Source organism: Tursiops truncatus, chromosome 3 (assembly GCF_011762595.2).
Source record: "Tursiops truncatus isolate mTurTru1 chromosome 3, mTurTru1.mat.Y, whole genome shotgun sequence".
Taxonomy (NCBI): Eukaryota; Metazoa; Chordata; class Mammalia; order Artiodactyla; family Delphinidae; genus Tursiops; species Tursiops truncatus.
In genome coordinates this window covers 122916649-122941127 of record NC_047036.1, presented here as the reverse complement: position 1 = coordinate 122941127, position 24479 = coordinate 122916649, and the positions used below count along the sequence as shown (strand labels likewise).

The window sequence follows — 24479 nt, the reverse complement described above, 5'->3', positions numbered from 1 at the left end:
ATTCATATATGTCAAAGAGGAGGGGGCAGTGGTGGACAGGATACATATGTGCAGTAGCATGAGCATGCTCGTGTGTGTGTGTGTGTGTGTGTTTTGATAATATATTAGATACTCAATGCAAATGCTGCTTGTAGCTTGTAGACACTAAGGAAAGGCTTTATCAAAAACTATGAAATTCTTTATCGATGTGATAAATCGTTATTTCAAGGGTTTTATCTATTTGTGATGCCTTTTGATCCTCTTATCATCCTATTAGAGACTTTTAAAATCAGTTTCCCCAACCAAGTACCAGAAAAGTGAAGAGACTTGCCCAGAGCTCCAGAGTCGGGGAAAGGCAGACTTGGCCTTAGCTCTTCTAACTTCAAGTCCAGGGCTCTCTTCATTCTATCATTTTCCCTCTGAGCTAAGACTTGAGCTGGAATTTGAAGGATACTTAGGATTTTCCTAGGTTGAACAAATAAGCAAAATCTTTTTGGCTAGGAGGAAAAAGTAGAAGAAAGAACACAGAGATAGATACGTGCGTGACATGGCCAATAGTCTAGGAAGCGTCCATGAGTCCTCCCAGCCTTCGAGGCGGGGCCAGCTCCATGGTGCAGTGACATGTCCGGTATACGTTACTCCTATGCCTGTGCTTACATTAAAGCTCTGCTCTCAGTCTTAAAATTCCCAATACTAAGAACAAGGGGCCCCATGTTTTCATTTTGGATTGAGCCCCACAAATTACGTAGCTACCCCTCAATCAAGTGTGTCATTTGTCCATTTTACATTTTGAGGCTGTTCTCGCTCTGCCGAATACCTCTAAATTCTTACATAGTGGTTAATCTACACTTGATCAGTCTCTTATGGACACATAAGTTTTAGCATTTATCTTTGCAACAGAGGTGTGAGTTGCTTCGCAGTACCTAATTAGGCTAGCGCTAAGCACATAGCGGGCAGGTAATGCATGATCGATGTTGAATGAATCTGTGCCTCCACCATGAGCCCACTGACATGAACAGTTTCACACTTACTTGTAATGGAACCATGTCTTTGGGTTAGCTTAAAAAAAAAAAAAAACAGGAGGTACAGGGACAAGAAGCACATCTGCCAAAACAATTCAAGAATGAGAATTGGAAAAGTGAATAAACCTGGTGTCCATGTGGACATCAGAGCACATAATAATGACAGTCTGCAGTGCCTCATAACAACAGCTAACATTGTTTATGTGTGTATTATGTGCCGCGGACTGTTTTATAATATTTTATATATATCATCTCATTTAATGTTTACAACAACCCTTTGAAGAAGTTACTATTATTGGTATTTTGCAAATGAAATTGAAGCACAGGGGGATTAAGTAAGTTGCTCAACATCATACTGCTAGGAAACATCGGAGCCAAGATTTGAACTCAAGCTGTCTGGTTCTCAAAAGTCCTGCCTTCAACCATTCTCCTCTTATACTTTAGGGACCCATCTTATATAGAAGTCTCACATCTGGCCTTACCTCAGTACTATTAAGAGCTATGTATGTGTTAGCTATTATTAATCTCCCTATAAAAATATAGGTGGGAGGTAGTGACAGTGTAATTTTCAACTTGAATTCAACTTGGGGCTTCTCTTTGGTCCTAGGTCTTTTTTTTTTCCCCCCTTCTTTTTCTGTCCATGAAATAGATGTGATGAGTCAGCATTTGGGAGCAAGAAGTGCTCTAAACTATGTTTTCTTCTGGGGAGAGAATTCAAAACCTTTATTAAATTCTCAAAAGGATCTGTGACCCCCAACACGTTAAAGTCACTGCTCCAAGGCCTTATGCTACTTTTCAGATGTAAATGCATAAACTTTTGTTATCCTACTTTGTTCATCCTTGTACTGCCGCAGATGCCAGATGGAAATTACAGAGGTCTCTATTTGAGGGATGTTTAATGTAATTATTTTCACTCTGTATTTATTCCATAAATATTTATGGAGTTTTAAAATATACTCAGACTTGCTTATAAGTTCAAGGTCCATTGAGCTCTTGAACTCAGCTTCTAGCATTTCTTCCTCTAGTATAGCGATGGCCAGGGTGTTATCCTTGTTTGCCCAGCATTTTGTATTTATGAAAATGTTTTCCCACGTGCTGAGCTAAGTTTACTACGTGGTATGTCCTGTAGCTTCCAAAGGTGCCAATACTTAGAAATTTCCTTCCAAAGAAGGAGAAAGAGACAGAATGTGGTGGTGTAGGAAGAAGATGATTAACGCTGATTCTCAGTGAGCATAAAGGCTGTCTTCCCAGACCTCTGCAGCCTTGGGTCAGCGGGGAATGATGCAGACCCTTCTGCAGCTCTGCCCTGGCCCACCTCAGAGCAGAAAAATGGAGATGAGGAAGATGAGGATCAAGGAGCTTGCTTATTTCAGTTTTACCCAGGGTTGGCCCCTGGGACTTTTTTTTTCCTTCCAGTTTTATTGAGATATAATTGACACATAGCACTGTATAAGTTTAAGGTGTACAGCACAATGATTTGACTTACATACATCATGGAATGATTTTCCCAATAAGTTTAGTGCACGTACGCCATCTCATGCAGATACAAAATTAAAGAAATAGAAAAAAAATGTTTTGCGTGTGATGAGAACTCTAAGGATTTACTCTTAACAACTTTTATATATAATGTACAGCAGGGTTAATTATATTGATCAGGTTGTACATTACATCTCTAGTACTTATTTATGTTATAAATGGGAATTTATACTTTTTGACTACCTTCATCTGATTCCCTCTCTCCCTACCTCTTGCCTCTGGTAACCACAAATCTGATATTTTTCAATAAGTTTGTCTGTATGTTTGGTTTCTTTTTTTTCTTAATTTATTTTTTATTTTTATTTTATTTTGGCTGCATTGGGTCTTCGTTGCTGCACGCGGGCTTTCTCTAGTCGCGGCGAGCAGGGGCTACTCTTCATTGCGGTGCGCGGGCTTCTCACTGCGGTGGCTTCTTTTGTTATGGAGCACAGGCTCTAGGCGCGTGGGCTTCAGTAATTGTGGCACACGGGCTCAGTAGTTGTGGCTCGCGGGCTCTAGAGAGCAGGCTCAGTAGTTGTGGCGCACAGGTCTAGTTGCTCCACGGCATGTGGGATCTTCCCGGACCAGGGCTCGACCCGTGTCCCCTGCACTGGCAGGTGGATTCTTAAGAACTGTGCCACCAGGGAAGCCCAGTACGCTTGGTTTCTGGTTTTTGAAGTATAATTGACCTACAACACTATGTTACTTCCTGCTACACAGCATAGTGATTTTTTTCTATATGTTTCAAAATGATCACCGCCGTAAGTCTAGTTATCATCTGTCACTATACAAAGATATTACTTAGTTATTGACTATATTCTCCACAGTGTACATTTCATATCCACGACTCCTTTATTTTGCAGCTGAAGTTTGTACCTCTTTAATCTCCCTCACCTATTCCTTTCCTCCCTCTAGCCCCCTCTCCTCTGGTAACTACCTGTTTGTTCTCTGTATCTATAACTCAGTTTCTGTTTTGTTTGTTTATTTGTTTTGTTTTTTTAGATTCCACGTAGGAGTGAAATCACACAGTATTTGTCTTTCTTTGTCTGACTTATTTCACTAAACACAATATCCTCTGGGTCTATCCATGTTGTTGCAGATGGCAAGATTTCATTGTTTTTATGGCTAATATTCCATTTTATACACACACACACACACACACACACATATACACCATATCTTTATTCATCTGTTGATGGGCGCTTGGGGTGGTTTCCATATCTTGGCTATTGTAAATAATGCTTCAATGAACACAGAGGTGCATATATCTTTTCTAATTAGTGTTTTAGTTTTCCTTGGGTAAATATCCAGGAGTGAAATTGCTAGATCATATGGTAGTCCTATTTTTAATTTTTTTGATGAATCTCCACACTGTTTTCCATAGTGGTTGCAGCAATTTACATTCCCACCAACAATACATGAGGGTTCCCTTTTCCCCATATCCCTGTGACTTTTAAAAGAGAGTAGTCATTTCTCCCCTTGATATTGCCCTTAAAGTACTGGGAGTTAAGTCAACTTAATTGTCTAATCACTTTCTATTTACCCTCTTAAAAAAAAGTAGTAACCAGTATGTGCCAGGCACTCTACTAGGGCCAGATATAGTACAGAAACACCCCTGTCTCCCTGAATATTATGTCCTCGTGTAATAATTAAAGCCAAAAAATATACTGTCAGGTCGCAACACAGGGGCTGGGGTTGCTGGTAGGGAGGGGGGCTGTTTTACCTTATATAGAGTGGTCAAGGTCAAGAAAGACATCTCAGAAATGTTGATTATGGAGTGACAGCTGAATGAGGTGAAGCTCTGAGCTATGCTTCTGACTGAGGAAGCCTCAGGCCAGTGGGAACAGCAGATGCAGAGGTTCCGGGGTGGGAGTTTTCTTCCTGGTGTATTTGGCAGACAATAAGTATGCCACTGTGTCTATGTGTGGGGTGGGGAGGGAAGGAGGTTGAGACAAGCGTTGGTGATGCTGCAGGTGAGAAGTGAAAAAAAAAAAAAAAAATAGAGCTATAGCAAGGGCCAAACCTTGCCAGCATTTTAAAAGAGTTTTACTCTGAATGTGTAGGAAGCCAATGAAGGGCTTGGAGCAAAAAAGTGACATGACGTGATTTGCATTTAAAAAGCCCATTCTGCCTGCTGCACAGAAACTATTCTGTAGGGGGGCAAGGGAGGGATCACACACTCCTTAGAGTCTATTGAAACTATCATGATGAGATGCGTTGGTAGCTGGAGCGTGGTAGTAGCCGTGGAAGTGGTGAGGAGTGGTTGGATTCTGGATGCATTTTGAAGTTAGAGCTGGCAGGATTTGCTGATGGACTGGAAGGATGTAGGGAATGAGAGAGGAGTCAAGGAACAGGAGGAGTTGGGGGGCGCCATTAGGGATTGAGCTGCCTGGTGGATATCAGGGAAATATCGGATCAGCTGTTGGTGTTATTAGCCTGGGGGTCAGTGGAGAGGTTTGTGCTCAGTATTCATTTAGGAGGTTTTTTTTTTTAACATCTTTATTGGAGTATAATTGTTTTACACTGTGTGTTAGTTTCTGCTTCATAACAAAGTGAATCAGCTATACATATACATATATCCCCATATCTCCTACCTCTTGCGTCTCCCTCCTACCCTCCCTATCCCACCCCTCTAGGTGGTCGCAAAGCAGCTGCTTCCCACTAGCTATCTATTTTACATATGGTAGTGTATATATGCCCATGCCACTCTCTCACTTCGTCCCAGCTTACCCTTCCCCCTCCCCGCGTCCTCAAGTCCATTCTCTATATCTGCGTCTTCATTCCTGTCTTGCCCCTGGGTTCTTCATAACCATTTTTTTTTTAGATTCTATATATATGTGTTAGCATATGGTATTTGTTTTTCTCTTTCTGACTTACTTCACTCTGTCTGACACACTCTAGATCCATCCACCTCACTACAAATAACTCAGTTCCGTTTCTTTTTATGGCTGAGTAATATTCCATTGTATATTTGTGCCACATCTTCTTTATCCATTCATCTGTCGATGGACACTTAGGTTGCTTCCATGTCCTGGCTATTGTAAATAGAGCTGAACATTGTGGTACATGACTCTTTTTGAATTATGGTTTTCTCAGGGTATATGCCCAGTAGTGGGATTGCTAGGTTGTATGGTTTTGTCATCAAGTGAGTGGCAAGCCATGAGATTGGACGAGGTCACCTCGGATGGGACTGCAGATAGAGAAATCTGAGAACTTTGAACTCTAGGGTGCTTGTAGAGGTCAAGTCAAGCAGTGAGGAGAAGCAGCAGATGAGCTTGAGAAGGAGTGTACATTGAGGTAACAGGAGAATCAAGAGAGGGTGGTACCTGGGAATCAGTGAAGAAAGTGTGTTTAGGAAGGAGGGAGCGCTCAACTATACACACAAAACTGTTTTGCATGCAAGTGTTAAAGGCGGTGGTGCATCTAATTCAATAAGTCTTCAGAAATCACGTCACTGATCATGTGACCACACATTTCTACTCTCTGATCCAATCTAAAAGACTGTAATAGTTTTCAGCCGGATTCCTATAACTGTACCTTTCAATTTCTCCACCTTTAGTGGCTGTAATAGAGTCCAGATACCCAGCTGTGAAAATTCCTTTTTTAGTAGTGACATCTGGTTATTTGGCGGCTTCTACTGGCTGGCATTGAAGCCATAGGTGTTGAACTAAACAGTTGGCTTATTAGGGCGGTAACTGTACAGTGACTGAATTACATCTTTCTTGCTATCTGGCATGTATTGTTATGTAGTATCATCTTAGCACTTTTAGAATCTTGATCTTGTATCATTTTATTAATTCAGCTTACTAGTTTTAGGGGGAAATGCAGATTGGGTTCAAATTTACTATTACATATAATATATATGTACACGTGTGGGTATGTCTATATATTTTTTCATATTCAGTTTGTATTACTTTAAATAGTTGTGAGGGTCATCAGATTAAAGTTGCTTGCTTTGGTTTTAGTATTACAGTCTAATTCAAGTCCTTGACAGATGAAAATTTTCCTTTGGAAGAATAGGATAAAACTCATTTTGTGAGTGGAATAACACTTTTGGAATAGTTCCTCTATACTTGTGCTTTAGCCCCTAGGCATGTGCAGTTATTGAGCCCTAAAAAATGTGCCTTTTCTGAGAGGCGCTGTCAAGTGTAAAATGCACACCAGATTTCAAAAGCTTGGCATTAAAAACAAAAGTGTACATATATAGTTAATTATTCTATATTCTCTATATGTTGAAATCAATTTTTGACATATTGGATTAAATAAAATATTTTCATTTTAGTTTCAAAAAATTTAGACATCATTAAAATTAATGTTATCTGTTTCTTTTCACTTGTTAATGCGGCAACTTGAAAAACTTACAAACAAAAATGTGTCTTGCATTGTATTACTTTTGGGTAGAGCTGTTCTGTGCAGTTGATAGCGTACACATTCACATCAGTGTCTCTCAGTTTTCAGGTGTGCACAAAATGATTTTGACCTTTTCAATACAAAGTTTCATCTAAAAGGTATTTCATAACATTCAAAAAAACCTTTAAAAAATTTTCTTACTACAAAAATGATATGTGGGGACTTCCCTGGTGGTCCAGTGTTTAAGACTCCACACTTCCACTGCAGGGGGCATGGGTTCAATCCCTGGCTGGGGAGCTAAAATCCCACATGCTGGGCTGTGCAGCCCAAAAAAAAAAAAAGATCTAAATTTTCTTTGACAAGAATATGAACCACAAAGAAAACCACACATAACCACTGTTAAGTATTTTCATATATTCCTTTTGAGATACACACATTTTTTTGACCATAAAAGGTGACCAGTCAGTATACATTGTTTTTCGACTTTTTTAAAGAACATGACATGAATATCTGTACTTGTCATTACATGCATTTAAGTTTTTTGCACTAATATTAACCTGAGGGCTATATCATACTCCTAGAGGTAATAATGGTTTATGACAGCAGAGATTTTTTAATCTTTAATAACAGCTTTATTGAAACACTTATTTTCCTCTTCCAGTTTTATTGACATACAGCATTGTATAAGTTTCAGGTGTCCAGCATGATTTATTGTACATCATGAAATGATTATCACAATAAGTTTAGTGAACATCCATCATCTCATATAGATACAAAATTAAAAAAAAAACAGGAAAAAATTTTTCCTTGCGATGAGAACTCTTATGATTAACTCTTTTTAACAACTTTCGTATATAACATACAACAGTGTTAATTGTGTTTATCGTATTGTACTTTACATCTCTAGTACTTGTTTATCTTATAACTGGAAGTTTGTACCTTTTGAAACATCTTTCTAAAGTATTCAGTTCAGTGGGTTTTAGTATATTCAGAGTTGTGCAGCTATTGCCTTTAAGTAATTTTAGAATATTTTCATTATTCCAAAAGGAAATCCCAAACCCGTAAGTAGTCACTCTTATTCCCCCACCTCAGCCCCTGGCAACTAATCTACTTTGTCTCTATGGATTTGCCCATTCTGAACATTTCCCGTAAACGGAGTCACACAATACATGGTCTTTTGTGGCTGGCTTCTTTTGCTTAGTATAATGTTTTCAAGGCCCATCCATGTTGTAACATGTATCAGTAATTATCACTAATTATAGCTGAATAATAATCCTTTATATAGATATCACATTTTATTCATCCATTTATCAGTTGATAAATATTTGGGTTGTTTCCACTTTGGGGATATTATGAATAATGCTGCTTAGAATATTCATCTACAAGTTTTTGTGAGAATATGCATTTTCCGTTCTCTTGGGTATATACCTAGAAGTGGAATTGTTGGGTCATATGGCAATTCTGTTTAATATTTTGAGGAACTGCCAAACTATTTGTGGTTGCACCATTATACAATCCCACAAGCAGTGTGAGGGTTCCAATTTCGCCACCTCCTCACCAACACAATAGGAATGATTTTCAACTGAGAGGCTATTCATTTCTAAGAAGTACAGATCAGACTCTAGTGGTGGGTGGTTTGGAAAAAGACCTCTAAGTTTCTGCTGTGACCCTGACCCACCCAACAGAGACACACACACACACACACACACACACACACAGAGCCAGGCTCCTATTTGTTTGTTTGACTTTGGATATATTATTTCTCTCTACTAGCCTTAGTAAAATAGAGATGATTTGCCTCATAGAGGCTGTTGTTAGAATTAAATGAGATAATGCTAGTGAAACCTTTTGCATAGTGCCTAGTACATAATAGATGCTCGATAAGCAGTAGCTATTAATATTATATCAGTGGCTCAATAATTTCCCACTATATGTACACATCATAATTTGCCTAGACAATTCTATTGGCTTGTTACCAATTTTTAATAATTATAGACAGTGCTCTGTGAAAATATCCTTATGGCTAAATTTTTGCCCATATCCATGATTATTTTCTTAGGATAAATTCTGTAAAGTGTTATTGCTTGGTGCCTTTTAAAGAAATTTGAAGACATTCCCCAATATATATTTTTTGTTTAAATTATACTGAAATTTTACTTTAAGACATGTCATGAGGTACTAGACAATAGCCCTTGAGCTTTGCTAAACTGGTTTCATAAATGCTCACTTTGTACCTAACAAATATAATGCAAATACAAACTGTCTTGAGTAAGATTGTCTAAATTTAACTCTCTGAATTTAATTTAAATTTAAACCACTGAATGAGAAAAAGCTCTCAGATCTGGACTCTTCAACTTTTGTATTTTTTCTGTCATTGCTTCAGTATCCTAGCCTGAGAAGTGGAAGAGAAGAGCTACTGATGAAACTAAGCACAATGGATGTTTTTGTTTTGCATTTAGGCAAATCAAGGGCAAAAGTAAGGTGACAGTCGAGCTTAAGCAGTAGAAAAGAACTATTCATTGAGAGTGAGCACGCACCTAACTTTCTTTATGTCGTCAGATCTAGGAGCCTTGCAGGGGCCATCACTCACAGATCCACTGTGGCAATCTCATAACCAGCCTGAAGGGGATCAAACAAAGGTATCAGGTTTCCTCTGAAGGCTGTGGGAATGTTTACGGTAAAGGTAGGATTTTTTAGAGTTATTTAAATTATGGCCAAAGTTTGATCAGATGGTGGAATGTTCTGGAATTTGACACAGCTTGGGAGACTTAGTATCGAGGAATTGAAAGGAACTTTGCACAGGTAACACATAAAAGGAGAAAGTTATATCAGCAATTAATGTATTTCTACTGTTGTAGTGGTAAATGTTTAACAATCAGCTCTCCCACCCCCCAGCCCAACCCCCCCCCCCAAAAAACCAAAGCCCTGATTTATATAGGTTTTTTTACTTCTATGATTATAAATAACCCACCACGGCAGATTGCAGATTTTAAGCTACCAACATGATGTCACTCAAAGCAGAGCTGGAAAAATGATGTGTGTAATCGACAGAATCAGCTCTCAACAGCCAGCACATACCAGCTCCAGCATACCACTGTTTCTTTTCATAAATTGCTGGACTTGGATAATTGAGGGAATGTTGTACTCAGTGAAATCCACTATGTATCCAGAATCTAGAATTAATACAACATTTGGAAGGCAAGATGTTTTGTTTTCTTCTCCTAGGTTAAATGCCACGTTAAAGGCTCACTCATGTGGTATTTATTACACGTTGTAACACGCACAATAAAGAATTGCAAACCTTGCTAGAAACTCAAGAGGTCATCCTCTGGGCAGTCAACGCAAACCACCTCAGAGAGACAGTTGTGCACTTGGGGCAGAATGATCCTAGAGAGGGGTTCCATAGAATTCCATGATAGACAGACATGATTAGGTCTGCGCTTACATAATGTGAAAAATCAAGAAGGGATAATCCTAGTTCCTTCCACTTGCACAGGACTTCGTGGCTTATAAAGGGCTTTCTGCAGGATGGTAAAATCTCTTATATCCAGTGTCTAGTGCTCGTTAAGACAGATCGCTAGGTGGTAAACTCAGGTTTCTAGGTCGCTTGTGTTCACATGACTGCCTTGTAGTGCATCTCTCCAATTCTCTGCCAGTGGAGACCTCATGAGCCACTACCAGGAGGCCAAAGCGACATTTTTGTCAGGTCTGGCTATGGGCCAAGCCTGTATTAAGCACTTTCTTTACAACGTCTCTGAAGCCATTCAACAACCCTATGAAGTAGTTCCTGTTATTTTCTTCCAATGTTGCAAATACAGAGGCTAGAGATGTTAAATTACTTGCCAAAGGTCATGAAATTCATAAATGCCTGAGCTGGGACAAAAAATCAGTACTGTCTGACACCTAAAGCCTATATTAAGAATCTCTAGACTGGCTTAGGTCAAAGGTTTTAATAAAATTATAGATATTTAATGTGCTAATTGGACAGCATGACCTGCAAGTAGTTTCCAATGTAGGCAGGGCTAACTTAACTGGGCTAGGGGTATGTGAGAGCATTGGGGAAACATAATAAAAGTGATGAAAAAACGAATGTGTTCCCGTGCTGTCATGCTAGATTGTGTAACTTAAGAAGGCTGTGTATTTGTAATTGCCCTTTTCTGTGTAAAGCACAGGCCTGAATTAGGCCAGCCTTTCAGAGCATCCTCTGCTGCCCCTTTTGTAGCCTGTGGCCCCCTTTCTATAAATTGTAAATTAGATACTAAGTTCCATGATGGCAGAGACGACTGTACATCTTCCGCACTGATGTTGCTGAATCTTTAGTCCTATCCCAGTGGCTGACATGGTAGGTACTTAAATATTTGTTCCATAGTACTGGTGGTGATGATAGCAAATACTCAACAAGTGATTGCAGTATATTCTTTCCAATATTATCTCATTTAATCCTCATAATAACTCCATTAACTTTTTTTCTCCCTAATTTATAGATTAAAAAAAAAACATGGCTTAAGACATCTCATAACTTGCTCAAGGACATAATAATAAGTGGCAGAAAATCAGCTTTGCTTGATATCAGAGTCTTGACACTTAACATTATGCTCTGGTCTGTTGATTTATAATGTATTTGTTGTATCCCTAAGAAAGCTCATATTACTAAAATCAGATGATAGAATTTCAGTTCTGTGAAGAAAGGGACTCTGTTTTGTTTTAACTGTATCCCAGCACCTACAATAACTCTTGTCATATATTAAGTGCTCAGTAAATATTTTTGGTGCATATGTATGCAGGAATGGGTAGGACAGTTATTTCAACAGGAATAGGAGTTACAAACTGGAAATTTACTGGCTTACAACACACTTTGTTGTTGGGTTTTGGGGGGCAAGAATTTAAATAAAGGTAGAGCTTTAAAAGCTAAATATCACTGAACAAATTCAGTAATTTACTCATTCATCTACGAAATATTTATCTCCAGTCAGTAAATATAATTGAGCATCTACTAAGTGCCAGACTCTTAATAGCAGAGATATAGTGGAATGGTTGGCAATTATAAGTAAACAAATATTACAAAAGGCAAATGTTCCATGAAGAAGGAAACAAAAAAGATGTTAAGACAAAATACCAGGAGCAGGGACTATGGGGAGGCCAGGGAATGCCTCAGAGAAGTAGGGACCGTTCAGCTGTGATGCTGAAGAATGCCAGGAACACGAGGAAGGGGCACGGGGAATGAATGGCATGTGCAAATGCCAAAAGCTTTTGGAAAGAACTTGACACATTGGAGGAACAGAAAGAAGGTCAGAGAGTCTTCTTAGAAATGGTCTGTGTAGTCCTCTTACAACTACAGGATTGCACAGGGCTTCCTTCACTCCCTGACCTCCTTTACTGCACATCGTTGTGTTAAGGAACAAAGCCAACAGCTGTATTTTTCTTGGTTTTGGTTGGAGGGGATGGTTGCCTCCTGCCCATAGCAGAAAAGAGTGGTTCGCAAAATAGAAACCTTGGAATCTACTTAATCTACTTAATGGAGAGCCATCTAATTTGCCTTCTCACAACTATGTCTTAGGAAAATATTGCCTATACTGTTGAATAAAATACATGCAGGAAGAATTTGGTAGGAAACAGGAAAGGGAAAATTTAGTAAACCCAGAGGCTTGATCTCTGGAGGGGACATTTCTCCCATTGCTTGCAGTGGAAAATTCCTCAAGCACAGCCTGGCTAACGGGACTGGGCCTTCCTGATTCATCTTGCAACTCTGTTCCAGTCTAGCCCGCATTCTAGAAAGACATGGGTGAGAATATCCCAAATAGTACTCCAAGGTCTCCAGTGGCAACGTAAGGTCATTTCAACTCGAAGCAAGATGTCTTCTCACCGCTTTAAGATGAACTTAGCTTTCCTCCCCTTTCCCCTCCCCCCCCCTTATGCCTACCTGCAAGAGAAGCTGGACTATGTAACTACAGACGAACTGACCTCTGGAGCCTTGGTGATGGATACAGCTCATCATGTGAAGAACCAGCCATGGCAACTGGAGCTGAAGTGGATTAAATCAATTTGCACCAGTCTTCATCTGTTCCTGGAATTTCATATGTGAATTTGGCACAAATAGTCAAACAAGTAGGAGAGACTTAACCAACAGATGAGAATAAAATGGAATCTACTGTAAGATGAATTTCCCCGCCCCAAATTATATCAAAGAATATTTCGCCTCTCTTCTCCCAGAGATATATGGTTGCTTTCTGGAGATGAGGACAATGCCATTTGCCACCTGGCAGAAGCATCTGTTCTTCATGGAAATCTGATGGCAATTCCCAACCTCAGTTAAGGACTTGTTTTCCCATTTTTTTTGACTTCAAATACTTTCTAAATTGTGTTAGCCGAAGCATTGTATGTATATAATTAACTCAAAGGTCCCTCTGGGCTCATCCAGCTAAACTGGTGAAGCTTAACTGAGCAAAACATTCGCTGATGTCTCTCCGGATGTCTCTCCCTGCAGTGACACCCACTGAAATGAATGCCTTCTGCAAGGGGAAATCGGGGACATTTCTTTTCCAAACTGGCTTTCTAGTGATTCGGGTTGCTTCAGAAATGATTGTAGTTGTTTCATAACAATAACGATCTCATTTTCTTTCAAATATGGAACTTGCGATCTGCGATTCGGGAAAAATTGGGGTTGCGGTGGGATTCTGTATTTTCCTCCTAGTTGAAGTAGGAAGATAGGCCTCTTTCTGGTGTTCACTGGATCTTTGAAATTCCCTCAGGGAAGCAGTGGCGCTCTGCTGGCACAGGGCTCCAAGGCGCAGGGCTCCACTGTACCTTTCACGTGGAGAGCAAATGTCAGCGGTTCCTGCAGTGCTGTGTCTTCACAAGCAAAACCCGCAGAGGGGCCTGGAGCTGTTTGTCCAAAACTAAGTGCAAAGGGCTAGGGAACGTGGACTTTTTCAGACTGACTATGTTGACAAGATTCATAACTCAGCCCTCTTCCTCCCTCTGCCAGTGTAGACGCAGACGCCTACAGGTAGAAGAGGTTTTTGACTCTGTTCGAAAGGGAGAAGTCAGGTGTGATCCGCAGAAAAGTTCTGGCCCCAGCTCCCCGATCTATTCCTAGCGCAGAGAGGGCTTAAGCTAGGCTATGAGCATTCTCTCCTCTCTGTGTGAGGCTTCGATCCCCAGGCCTCGCCCTTGAACTTCATCCAGAGACCACATGCATTATGGAAGGGTGAGCAAAAGGGACCGGGATGTAGACTTCCTGCCTACCCAAGGGAACCTACTTCTCTTTGCGGTCCTGGAGCACAGGTGTCCGGAGAAAGGCAGCGAGCTAGGGACTCTGGGTGCTGGAGTAAACGCCGCCCTGAGCTGCGTGGCGCTAGGGGGAGGGAGGTTGGAAGAGCGCGTCTACGCTTTTCACGTCAACCTGCAAGCTAGCTGCTCGCTGCCCAGGTGCGGGTTCGCGGCTGCGTGCGCCCCACTGCAGCAGAGAGCAGCCGCAGCCTCGGCCTCGGCCACCACCGCTGCTGGGGAAGAGTCCTGGGGCTGCTGACGCGGTTGGGAGGAGCCTCGCCTTTAATGCACCAGCCGCCTCCAGCCTCCTCCTGCAGCAGCAGCGGCAGCTGCGAGTGCGCGCGTGTGGGTGTGAGGGTGAGTGCGCTGGCGCCGGCTGCAGCGCCCTGCCCGGCTCCCCGCCGGCTGCCGAGCCCCCGCCAGCTCGAGCCGCCCTCCCGTGGGACCAGCACCCTCATCCGGGCCGGGCCCGCCTGAATCCTGACCCTGCCATCTCGCCACTGCAGCTCGGGTCCAGAAAGGCACCATTTTGTCGCGGCTGCCCGCTCTCCCAGGGGGAGGAGGGATCTTTTTTGCATTTCGGAGCGGCTGCCAACGAAGGGAACCTGTTGGGCATCTCCCCAGCCCCGCTTGTGAGCGCCTCCGGGGCGGCGGGCGGGACCAGACCCCTCGGGGCACGGCGCATCTTGGCACCCGGAGGCAGCGGAGGCAGGCGCAGCATCCTCGCCGGGAACTGGAGCTGGAGTGAGCGCACCGCGGGAGGAGCCGCCGCAGCCTCGGAGATCCCGGGCGGAGGAGGTGACAGCTCCATTGCCGGGTTTTTATTTTTTTTCTCTCTCCGCCTCCCCGTCTCCTCCTCAGGCTCGGACCATGGTGCAGTCCCACTGGCTCCCCTGCCCCCCTCTCCTGTGAGACTGGCTGCGGGGAGGGATCATGGATACTTGTCTGCCGGCTTCTGGTTCCCACGCAAGTAAGCCTGCTGTCAATGGAGGAGGACATTGATACCCGCAAAATCAACAACAGTTTCCTGCGCGACCACAGCTATGCGACCGAAGGTAACGCCAGCCCCGCCGCATTCCGCCGCTGGGGAAGGGCGCAAGTTGCGGATCGCTGAGCTCCGCGGGCAGCCGGGCGAGTAGCGGCGGAGACTCCTGCGGGCCCCGGGGCTGGGGCGGGGGCTCGGCTCGCAGGGGCAGCTGCCGGTGCGCCCCACATCCATCCGGGCTCCGCGAGGCGAGCCGGGCGTTCAGCAGCAGGTGGACCCGGCGCCCACGGGAGTTAAAATGGCCCTCGGGGATGAGGTTTTTCAGGGTGGGGCTCCCGGCTGGAAAAATGACCCCCCAAAGACAGATGACCCCTTCCCCCAATATGTATGCAGGGTCGGGTTGAGGGGAGAAATAAGAAGGAAGGGGGCCCGAGAGGACCATGGGTCCACCCCTCTCTGAGCGGAATGATGTGTCTCTCAGTGGCTGCAAGGGTGGGCATGGTTTCATTTCCTGCCCGTTCATCTCTCCGGCCGGGTTACCTGCTTAGACAATCAAAAGCCCAAAAGGCTCGTTGAAAAAGGGCGAACCCGTCTCCCCTTGGAAGTGCATTAGCAAGATATAAAAAGGTAGCTGGGGAAACAGTGCTGGGGCGGCGAGCGAATGAGTGTGACACGTGGGGCGAGCAATGCGATCAGTGGGGCCTTTAAAAATCACCATTATGAATTCTGCAGCAGCAGTTTCTGCTGAATCAACAGCCAGCAGAAAGCAAGAGGGTTCAGTAAGCTGAGCTTTGCCAAGAGGTGAAATTGTCATGTTTCTCTCTCTCTCTCTCTCTCTCTCCCCCCCACCACCCCCCAGATTGTTCTGACATTAGCCTGAGTGAGGTGCAGGCAGGAAAGAAAAGTCAGCAGGTGGAATCTCATTTGCCTTTTGTGTGGGAATAGAGAGAGGAGGCTTTTTTTTGTTTGTTTCTAAATACCAAAACTTTTGCATTTTTGCTTTCATTTTGTACCTGTCAGCCTTTATCCTTCACCACTCCTATAAAGTGTTGCATTGTCACATTGTGATAGCCACATGAGAAAATATGTGTGAAAGTGCTTTAGGAAAATGTAGCAAGGCGTGTTAATTTAAGATTCTTCTTGTTATTCTTGGGTGCTAAAATTTCTGTAATATTTAATCAAATCAAGACCATTAGAGAAATGTGATGGGCGTGGTGGTAGTAAGAGTTCAAGTTGTGAAAGATAAAAAGACACACAATTTGGGGGTAAAGGTGGCATCTTCTCTAAACATCCCTGGAAGTTTTAGATAGAAAGAATGCCCAGCACTATTGAAAATACATGCTTCGTTCATCATCATTATTAGAGAGCATCACACCTAATGCGTCCATGGCGCAAGACAGATCAAGCCGAGCTTTATGAGCTCTGGCCTTCAGGAGCTTAGAAGTGGCTTTTAAGGTGTTCAGCAGCCTGTCCCTGCCCCATACCAAGCACCATACTTGCTGATTCTTTTTACTTGCCTGGTGACAACGTGGTGGTAAGATGTTCTTCCCCATTCTTAGTGCTTTGTCACTGACTCACCAGGTAGAACACGATCAGCTCTGGGTCAGAGCATATCATCCAAAAGAGAAGTTGGCTTTCGGGTCTATTGTCCTTGGGGGCGCACCTTGTTTTTTTTTTTCTATTTGAGACAACGAAGATAGAGGGCTGCCTTCATGTTTTCTTCTGTATTGCATTATGCCTCCAAGTGCAGGCAGAGGAAACTTACTGAGCTGGGAAGATGGGGAAATTGAGGCCATGTGCGTAGCACCGTCATCTGTAGAATGAAGAAGTGAGTTAAACACGGCATTCCTTATCGCTTTCAGGGCCCTAGATACTACCTAATCTTTGTTCCTATTTGATGACATTTTTGTAACCTCTGGTTCTGAATAAAATATCTGGGTTCATATAGTCTGAAATGAGGCATGAGTTTATAGCAAAGAACTTTCTAAAATTTTTCCAAATCAGCCTCTTGGATTCCTCCCCCCACCCCCCAACTGCCACCACATTGAAAATTTAAACAAACCTTTATTTCACAGTATGCTTCCAGGTTTCTTTACCTGATCTTAGTGAAGGTCTGAGAAGAAAAAAAAAAAAAATTGGAACTTAGACAATGTAGATTGCCTTTTTACATGCAATCCCTAATTGCATTTTAGGAAACATTGACCTGGCCAGAGGGGGAAGTGTCCTTCTGATGATGATGAATTACCTTCAAAGTGCTAGTACACCTTGAAGGAACCCCACTAGATCAAAATATTCTTTGTTAAAATCGTCTTCATTGGGGGCTTGCCACAAAGTTCTCTTCCCTTTATTAACTTAAACTCACCTTCTGGAGAATTAATTTCTAGGTCCTTCTATAGACTTTGCTTTTCTTTTTGCCTCCTTTGATATTTCTGCATTTTCCTCCCTTGCCCAGATATGGCAGGGTTTTTTTGCCAAATCTCCTTCGCATGTATCTCTGAATTTTTCTTCCCTCTGCTCGGATCATTCCACACTGCAGTATTCTATTTAAAGCTGAAAGGTTTTTGCTGTGTAGTTAGTGTGAAGGACTCCAAGCTCAATTTGCATTGTAAGTGGTATCTGCAGGCAAGTTCATCCGGGTAAGAGCAATGCAGATGCTAAAGGACACTTTTTCCCAAGCTCCTCCCTCTCTCTCTCTCAGTTGGGAAAAGAACACATGATGTGCATTTATTAAAAACATTTCTTATAACTTTTCTTTTATTCTGAGTATTAAGTTACCACCCTCCCCTACGTTTTCCTATCTTTTCCTCCCTTTCTTAAAGTTACTATCTTTGAGTATCTTCTCTTTTCCAAGCCCTGTACTGAGGTTTCTGTAAGTAGCATTTTAATATGTCCATCCCCTGCTAAGTGGATCTTGTTATTTCCATTTGCAAATAAGGAAACTGAGCAACTGAGGCCCAGGGATGATACTAATTTGTCAAGGTCACACAGTCGGGGGAAAAGCTTGTCTTCAAACTGAAGACCGGCTGACATGCTCTTCTACTAGGAAATTCTGCACTGCTTCATTTTTCTTTAACTATTAGTTCCTGTTATGGGGAAGATCACAATGGTTTATCTTTGTGTGTAAATGGTGTTCCCATCTGAGGAAACATTCTTTGCAGGGATCAAAGTGTGTGTTTGGGTTTAATACCTGAGGAAAAGCATCGGTAGGGCTGGCTTTCTATATTTTTAGACTTGTTAGAACCAACTAAAACCCCCTCTCCATTAGAGCAGTCTGAGAGTTTTCTAGATTAATCTTTCTACCCTCATATGGGGCACAGTCAGAATAAATATTCTACGTAGGTGGACTTTACAGGAATGGCAATCTGGTTAGAAGAGGAAGTCGGAGAACTTATTGTTTAAAAATAACTATTCTGTTCTCAGTTTCCTTAGCTTTAAAATGGGAATAACATTAGAACCTATGCCACAGGAGAAAAGAATATCTAATGCAGGAACAGCACTCAACACAGTGCCTGATACAAAGCCAGTCCTCGATCAATGCCCTCAATACATTCTAGCCGTTGTTAGTATTACTTAAACTGCATTTGCATGGCAAGCACCCTGGTTTTCCTCGGATTGTTGTTGATTTGGGATGATCTTGAGGGAGGGGCTAGTGGAAATGGGAGAGAAGTCCCTGAGACCCGCCACAGTCTCTTTCTTGACTCAGCCACTAGCCACAGATCTTGCCACTTGGCAATCTGCCTTCATGTACTTGCTGGTTATATTCTAGCAGTGAGTAAGTTCCATCTTCTCTTAGAGGCCTTAAAAAACCCAGACTGCTTGTACATATTAAAAGAAGAACAAATTCACTGAGTCCATGTATTGTTATTATATTAATACGATATTATTATTATGTAACTGTTGATTCCTTCTGCCTTTAATTCCTTCAACAACTATTAACTAACTTTCTGTGGGGGTGATCCTGCATGCTCCGGTACAGACATTGTGTCTGTTGTCATGGAGCTTTTGGGCTGGTGGAGAAAGTAGACATTGAACTAATGATTTTGCAAAAAAAATACCTAGCTACCAACTGTGACAAGCGATATTCAGGAAAAGCACAAGACGCCTTGAGATTATGTGTAAGGCAGAAAGGCGAATCTAATTTAGGCTGGGGGTTCAGTGACTGCCTTTCAGACAGAGTTGAAGCTGAAAACCAAAGGATGAGTCAGGAATTAACAAGAACTGAAGACATTTCAGGTAGAAGGGGCAATAGGTCCAAAGCACAGAGATATAAAATAGTCTGACAGATTCAAAGAATGAGAAGATGCCTAGGGTTGAGTGTAGGGAACAACAAGAAGAGTGACAAAAATGAGACTGGAGCCTACAGTTTACTTTGGAATGGACCAAAACCAAGAAAAATTAATACTAGGAGAGAAGGATGGATAAATGGATAGATAGATGATAAAGCAAGTATAAAATGTTAATGGTAGAATCCAGGTGATCGGTCTACATATATTCACTGTAATTTTTTTTCTACTTGACTATTTGTTTGAAAATGTTTGTAATAAAATGTTACAAAAAAGAAACTGGAGAGTATTTAGGGACCGGATCATGTTGGGCGTTGTTGGCCTTAGGAGTTTGGACCTTATCCAAAGATGGATCGAAAGCCATTAAAGGATTTTGATCGGGGAGAAATATGATCAGGTTTGTTTTTTCAAAACTCAGGCTGGTTGCTATGTAGGGTGGGGTCAGAGGGCTGGGTAGGAAGTGAATAGGGGTGAAAGTAGGGGGATAGTTAGGCCACGGCTGTCCCCTAGGATGGTGGCAGCGATAGAGGTGGAGAGAATTTGATGGATTCGAGATACATTGTAGGAGAAGAATGGATAGGGCTGAGTTGGTGTGACAGACTGGGTGGAGATGGAGAAGTAGATGGAGATGGTGTCAAGGATGACCTCCCAGGATCTTGCCATGAGAATGGATGCATAGTGGGGCTTTCCACTGAAACTGGAGTCATCTAGCCTCACGGTGAGACTCTCAAGTAAGCAGTTGATATCTGGGACTGAAGCTCAGAAGAAAGATCTGGACTAGATTAAAATTTGGGGTGTCACGGGTATATTAAAGGTACTTAAAAGCATGTGAATAGATGAGATGCCTAGGAGAATAGCACTGCAGGGCAGAATTTGAGCCAGTGAGTGAAAAATTACAAGGAAACCGATCTTGGCTCCGTATAAAGAAATTGTACCAGGACAGAATACCTTGGTGTAAGCATAATTAACCGCACGCTTAAATTATACCAGTAATGCTATATGACCATTTTTGAGCAATGTGATAGAATAAGAAGAGGCCAGTCTTGGGTGAGTTGAGTTCATAGGGTCTCCAAACTTGAGATCTGTGTGATCTGTGAAACGTTACAGCTTCTTAGGGGCATGAGAATAAAAGAAAGTGAAATTCCCTGCTTCCTCCCCTCCCCCCATCCATCCCACACTTGCTCAAGAAAGAGGGAAGCTATGATGAGTAAAACTAGGAAGGTACATGAAAATGACTTTTGATATGAAGGTGCTGGAAAGGCATCAGAAAAATAAAAGGAGGTAGTGTCATGATGGAGAGCTGCCCTGTAGTTCCTCAAGTTGCTTTGGTATTTTTATGCAAATGCAAGATCAGAATAGGATTTCCAATGCATATGGATGACTGAGTTCTCTGCTAGTCTCAGAAAAATCTGAAATGGAAGGTGGGAAGAAGCAGCCTTATACTATTATAAATGACCTTTCCGGGGATAGGAAATGTTCCACTACTAAGCATAATAACCAGAGTGCATTGAAAATCACTAGCAAGTATTCATTATTAGCATCCAGGTCCCCAGGGGCCATCCCAAGCCCTTTATGAGGGCTGGTCAGAAACGTACCAATGAACCTGGGGTGAATAATATTAGGCCAGTCCTGTCAAAATATTGGTGGGCTCAATGAAAAGAGCACAGCTGCAGACTGACATTCCTAGATTCTAGCATTTGCATTTACGAAGAAACTAAGGGCCCAATTTAGATGCTTAGATGAGGGAGGAGAACTAAGGTTTCTTGAGTACTGTCTGTATCCCGGGCATTTTCCTAGGTGTTTCTCATGTGTTGACTCCTTTAATCTCCTTCAACAGCTCTAAGGGAACGGTTGCGTTAGATGCATTTTTCAGAATAAGAAATTGCAAGGTTTGGAGAAGCAAAGAAACTTGTATAAGGTCACATACTTGGAAGTGGCAGACCCAGATTGGAACCAATGACTGCCTGGATTCTAGGCAAGTGTTCTTTGCCCACCCCTGCTGCTGCTTGTCTGGATTTTAGAGGGAAAAAAATTCAGGTTGTGTTCAACGCTCCGCATACATCCCCATGGTGCCCGTTCAGTGCTACTCAGTTCACCCGGTTCATCTCATCCCAGTAAGATAGTGCACAAGTCTAGGCTTTCCTCTTTTTCCCACAGGGAGGGAGCTGAATTCCGGTTGGGGCCGGAATCCTTAGCTGACTTAATCCTGTAGATTTATTCTACTCTAGCTATAATAAGAAAAGAAGGAAAATATTTACGGAATTGAACAGTCAAAGTATAAAAATTAGCTGGGTTTTTATAGCCTTCTCCATGTCCCTCACCCCCAGCCTGGGACACTCACAATGAAGTTCCCACTGGGCCATCCAGGCACCCATTCTCCAGAGTTGATGGCAACTCACATAGTTGTCTGGAGCAGAGCAAAAGGAATGGGCCGGAGGCAGCTGGATGACGGCTGATGTCCTTTTGCCTCAAGGGTGGTGTCTGAGAACTCATTTTGGCCAGAGCAACTCTCCAGTAGTGCTCTACCCATCTCCCATTAAAATGATATTTGCTTTCATCTCCAAACTTCATTCTTACCACCAAATTTCCTTCTGTTGCTTTTCCAATAGAATGCTAGAGTGAGGCTGAAAATCAGCTCTGACCTGACAAACCAGTTCTGACATAATTATCCCATTGGAAGCACAGATTCTTCTTACAAGACCACTAGGAGTTTTGTCGTAAATCCAGGAATCCTTGGTATCTTATGCTCCAAGTTCACTATGGGAATAGTGGGAAGTGGTCATAATAGGATATGTATTTGTGAAATCCATGGACAACTAATTAGTATTAATGGGTTTTTTGGAGAAAGGATCATTGTGGGTAATGGAAAAGGATGGCCATGTAGAGGGGTAAGTCAGACTGTCAGTTCTGTTCTTTTGAGGAAAGAGACCTGATTGATTCCAGCAATGAAAAGAAATGAAGGGGCAAGAAGATGCATGGAGTCTAAGGGTCTGCAGGGGCCTCTACAGGCAGGATTTTAACGTGAGAAAGATGAGGTCTACCAGAAGGAGTGTGCCAAAGAGTACCTTACCTATGAGACGATGTATTCTAGGCGTACTGGGCTTGACGCTGGGCGACTGACAGCCTCCTCCATCATGCGTGGCTGATTTCACTGCTTGAATCCATTAAGTAATGAACCCAAAGTAGTCGCAGAATGGCAGGCCATCTCCTCCACTTAATGCAGGGGGCTCAGCTCTGTGACCCTCAACAGACGCACAAGGGTGCTGAGTGTGGAAAAGCTGTAAATGGCCCTAATGGGAGATATTGCAGCGAGAGGCTGAGCACTCCCAGGTGGTCTGAAAGGCAAAACCTGGACCCCTAAGTACAAAATATCACCAGGAAGCATTTTACCAAAGAGGAGAGCTGAACAAGAAACTTGAGAGTAGCATCGCTCATGTAACTTTGCAGAGGTAAGTTGGGGCCAGGGACACCCAGATTAGGAGGTCTGTTGATTCACAGCTGCTGTACTGTTGTCATTCATGGTTCTCTCTGCCTTTATGTCTATTTATAAGGCAAATAATGCATAAATGCCTTCTTACTTGAAGAGCTTCAAGCATTATGGAAGTAGATAAAGGAAAGCATGAATCACTTCCATCCCCACACCAATCCCACTTCTTTGCCCGGAGTTACCATTGTCAGTAGTTGGTGGGCTTCCTTATAGACACCTTTCTATACATTTCCGTACATTTAAATATACATGTACAGATACACATTAGGGGAGGGATTGTTTGTATAACTGAATGCATACTGCTTGATTTACTTGCGCTTTGTTTTCTCGCCCATTCAGTGACATATCTGAAAGACCTTTTTGTGTCAGGACACCTACGTCTGCCTTGTTCTTTTTAATGGCTGCATAATGCCCTGTGGTATGACTGTACTGCAGTGTATTTAGCAGTTCCCTTGTGGCTGGATGGGAAATTGTTTCCGGCTTTTTATATTACATAAGATGCTGCAGTGATTATGCATATACATATGTTTTTGTTCAAACATTCTCCTTTAAAGCCGAGATACCGGTTCTCATTTCTTAGCAAAATGGCAAGACGGAATCTCTGGTCCTTCATTTATTCTCTAAGTAACCTTGGATAAGTCATTTAACTTCATGAACTTGAACTTCCCAATGTAAGAAATACCTGGCATGCCTATGTATACGTGCACAGTACTGTGTATTCTAAAACCACTGTGGATTTGAGTGTTAATACAGAATAATGTTGATTACTAGCAGTTGTGGAGGGCTTGCTATGTGCCATGAACCAACTTTGGGCTTTAAAGTATCTTTCTCGTTGATACTGTCCTTATACCCCTTTAAGTGAAAAGTTGAAGCAGAATGAGATTACTTGTTCAAGGTCACCCAGCTGTGGGTGGCAGAACAGAAGTCACTTCCAGGTCTGTCCATGTAGTAGATAGACACGCCTGCTTAAAAAAAAAAAAAAAAAGTCATGATGTTGATGCAGAGGAAAGATTCTTCTTTCTAAAGAAATTCTCCTTTGAGTCAATACCAATACACAGGGTCTAATTTTTATCAAGAATTTGAAGATGAACAGAGGGAAAATTGGAAGGCAATGCAGTCTTTATTGTAATCAGTGGTTTGGAATGCACTTGAGAAGACCTGGGTGTTATTCCCAGTCCTGCCACCATAATTAGTCACTTTTACTCTCTGGGCATTGATTTCCTAATCTACTAAAATGAGGTTGAAGATGGGGGAGGGGAGGCAAGCTCTCTATAGATTTTCCTGGCTCTAAGTTTCTGTGATGCACTGTGTCTGTATTTGTGATCATCTAGGTTTGTTTTGTGTGTTCTGACGTTGTAGTCGGGGGTGAACTTGTGGGACACAGATGTAGGCTTTAAATGGCCCCAGAACTCCAGGTCTGGCTGTATGTACTGATGGGTCAGATCATCTTTCTGGCAAGAAGGCTCTGGAGCAGCCAAGAGGTGGAGCCAGAAAGGGAAGCGTCTCTGCCTGAAGCTGCTGCAGACGGAGGAGCCAGTCTGTCTGGGCGGCCCATGACTTTGAGAGGAGCCATTTGGCAAAGTTGCTGG

General features: G+C 42.5%; 1 protein-coding gene across 3 annotated transcripts in view; it reads left to right on the top strand.

The window, feature by feature from the left end:
* The window catches only part of PPP2R2B (protein phosphatase 2 regulatory subunit Bbeta), a 334618-nt gene that overhangs the window by 25784 nt on the left and 284355 nt on the right, over positions 1-24479 (top strand). For 2 of the 3 annotated variants that reach the window (XM_073802668.1, XM_073802667.1), the window contains exon 2: positions 14997-15190. In XM_073802668.1, coding sequence (XP_073658769.1) covers positions 15121-15190 — 70 coding nt within the window. In that variant the 5' untranslated portion in view covers positions 14997-15120. Of the gene's footprint in view, positions 1-14636; positions 14880-14996; positions 15191-24479 lie in introns of those variants that run through there. The other variant, XM_033853368.2, reaches the window with a different exon arrangement.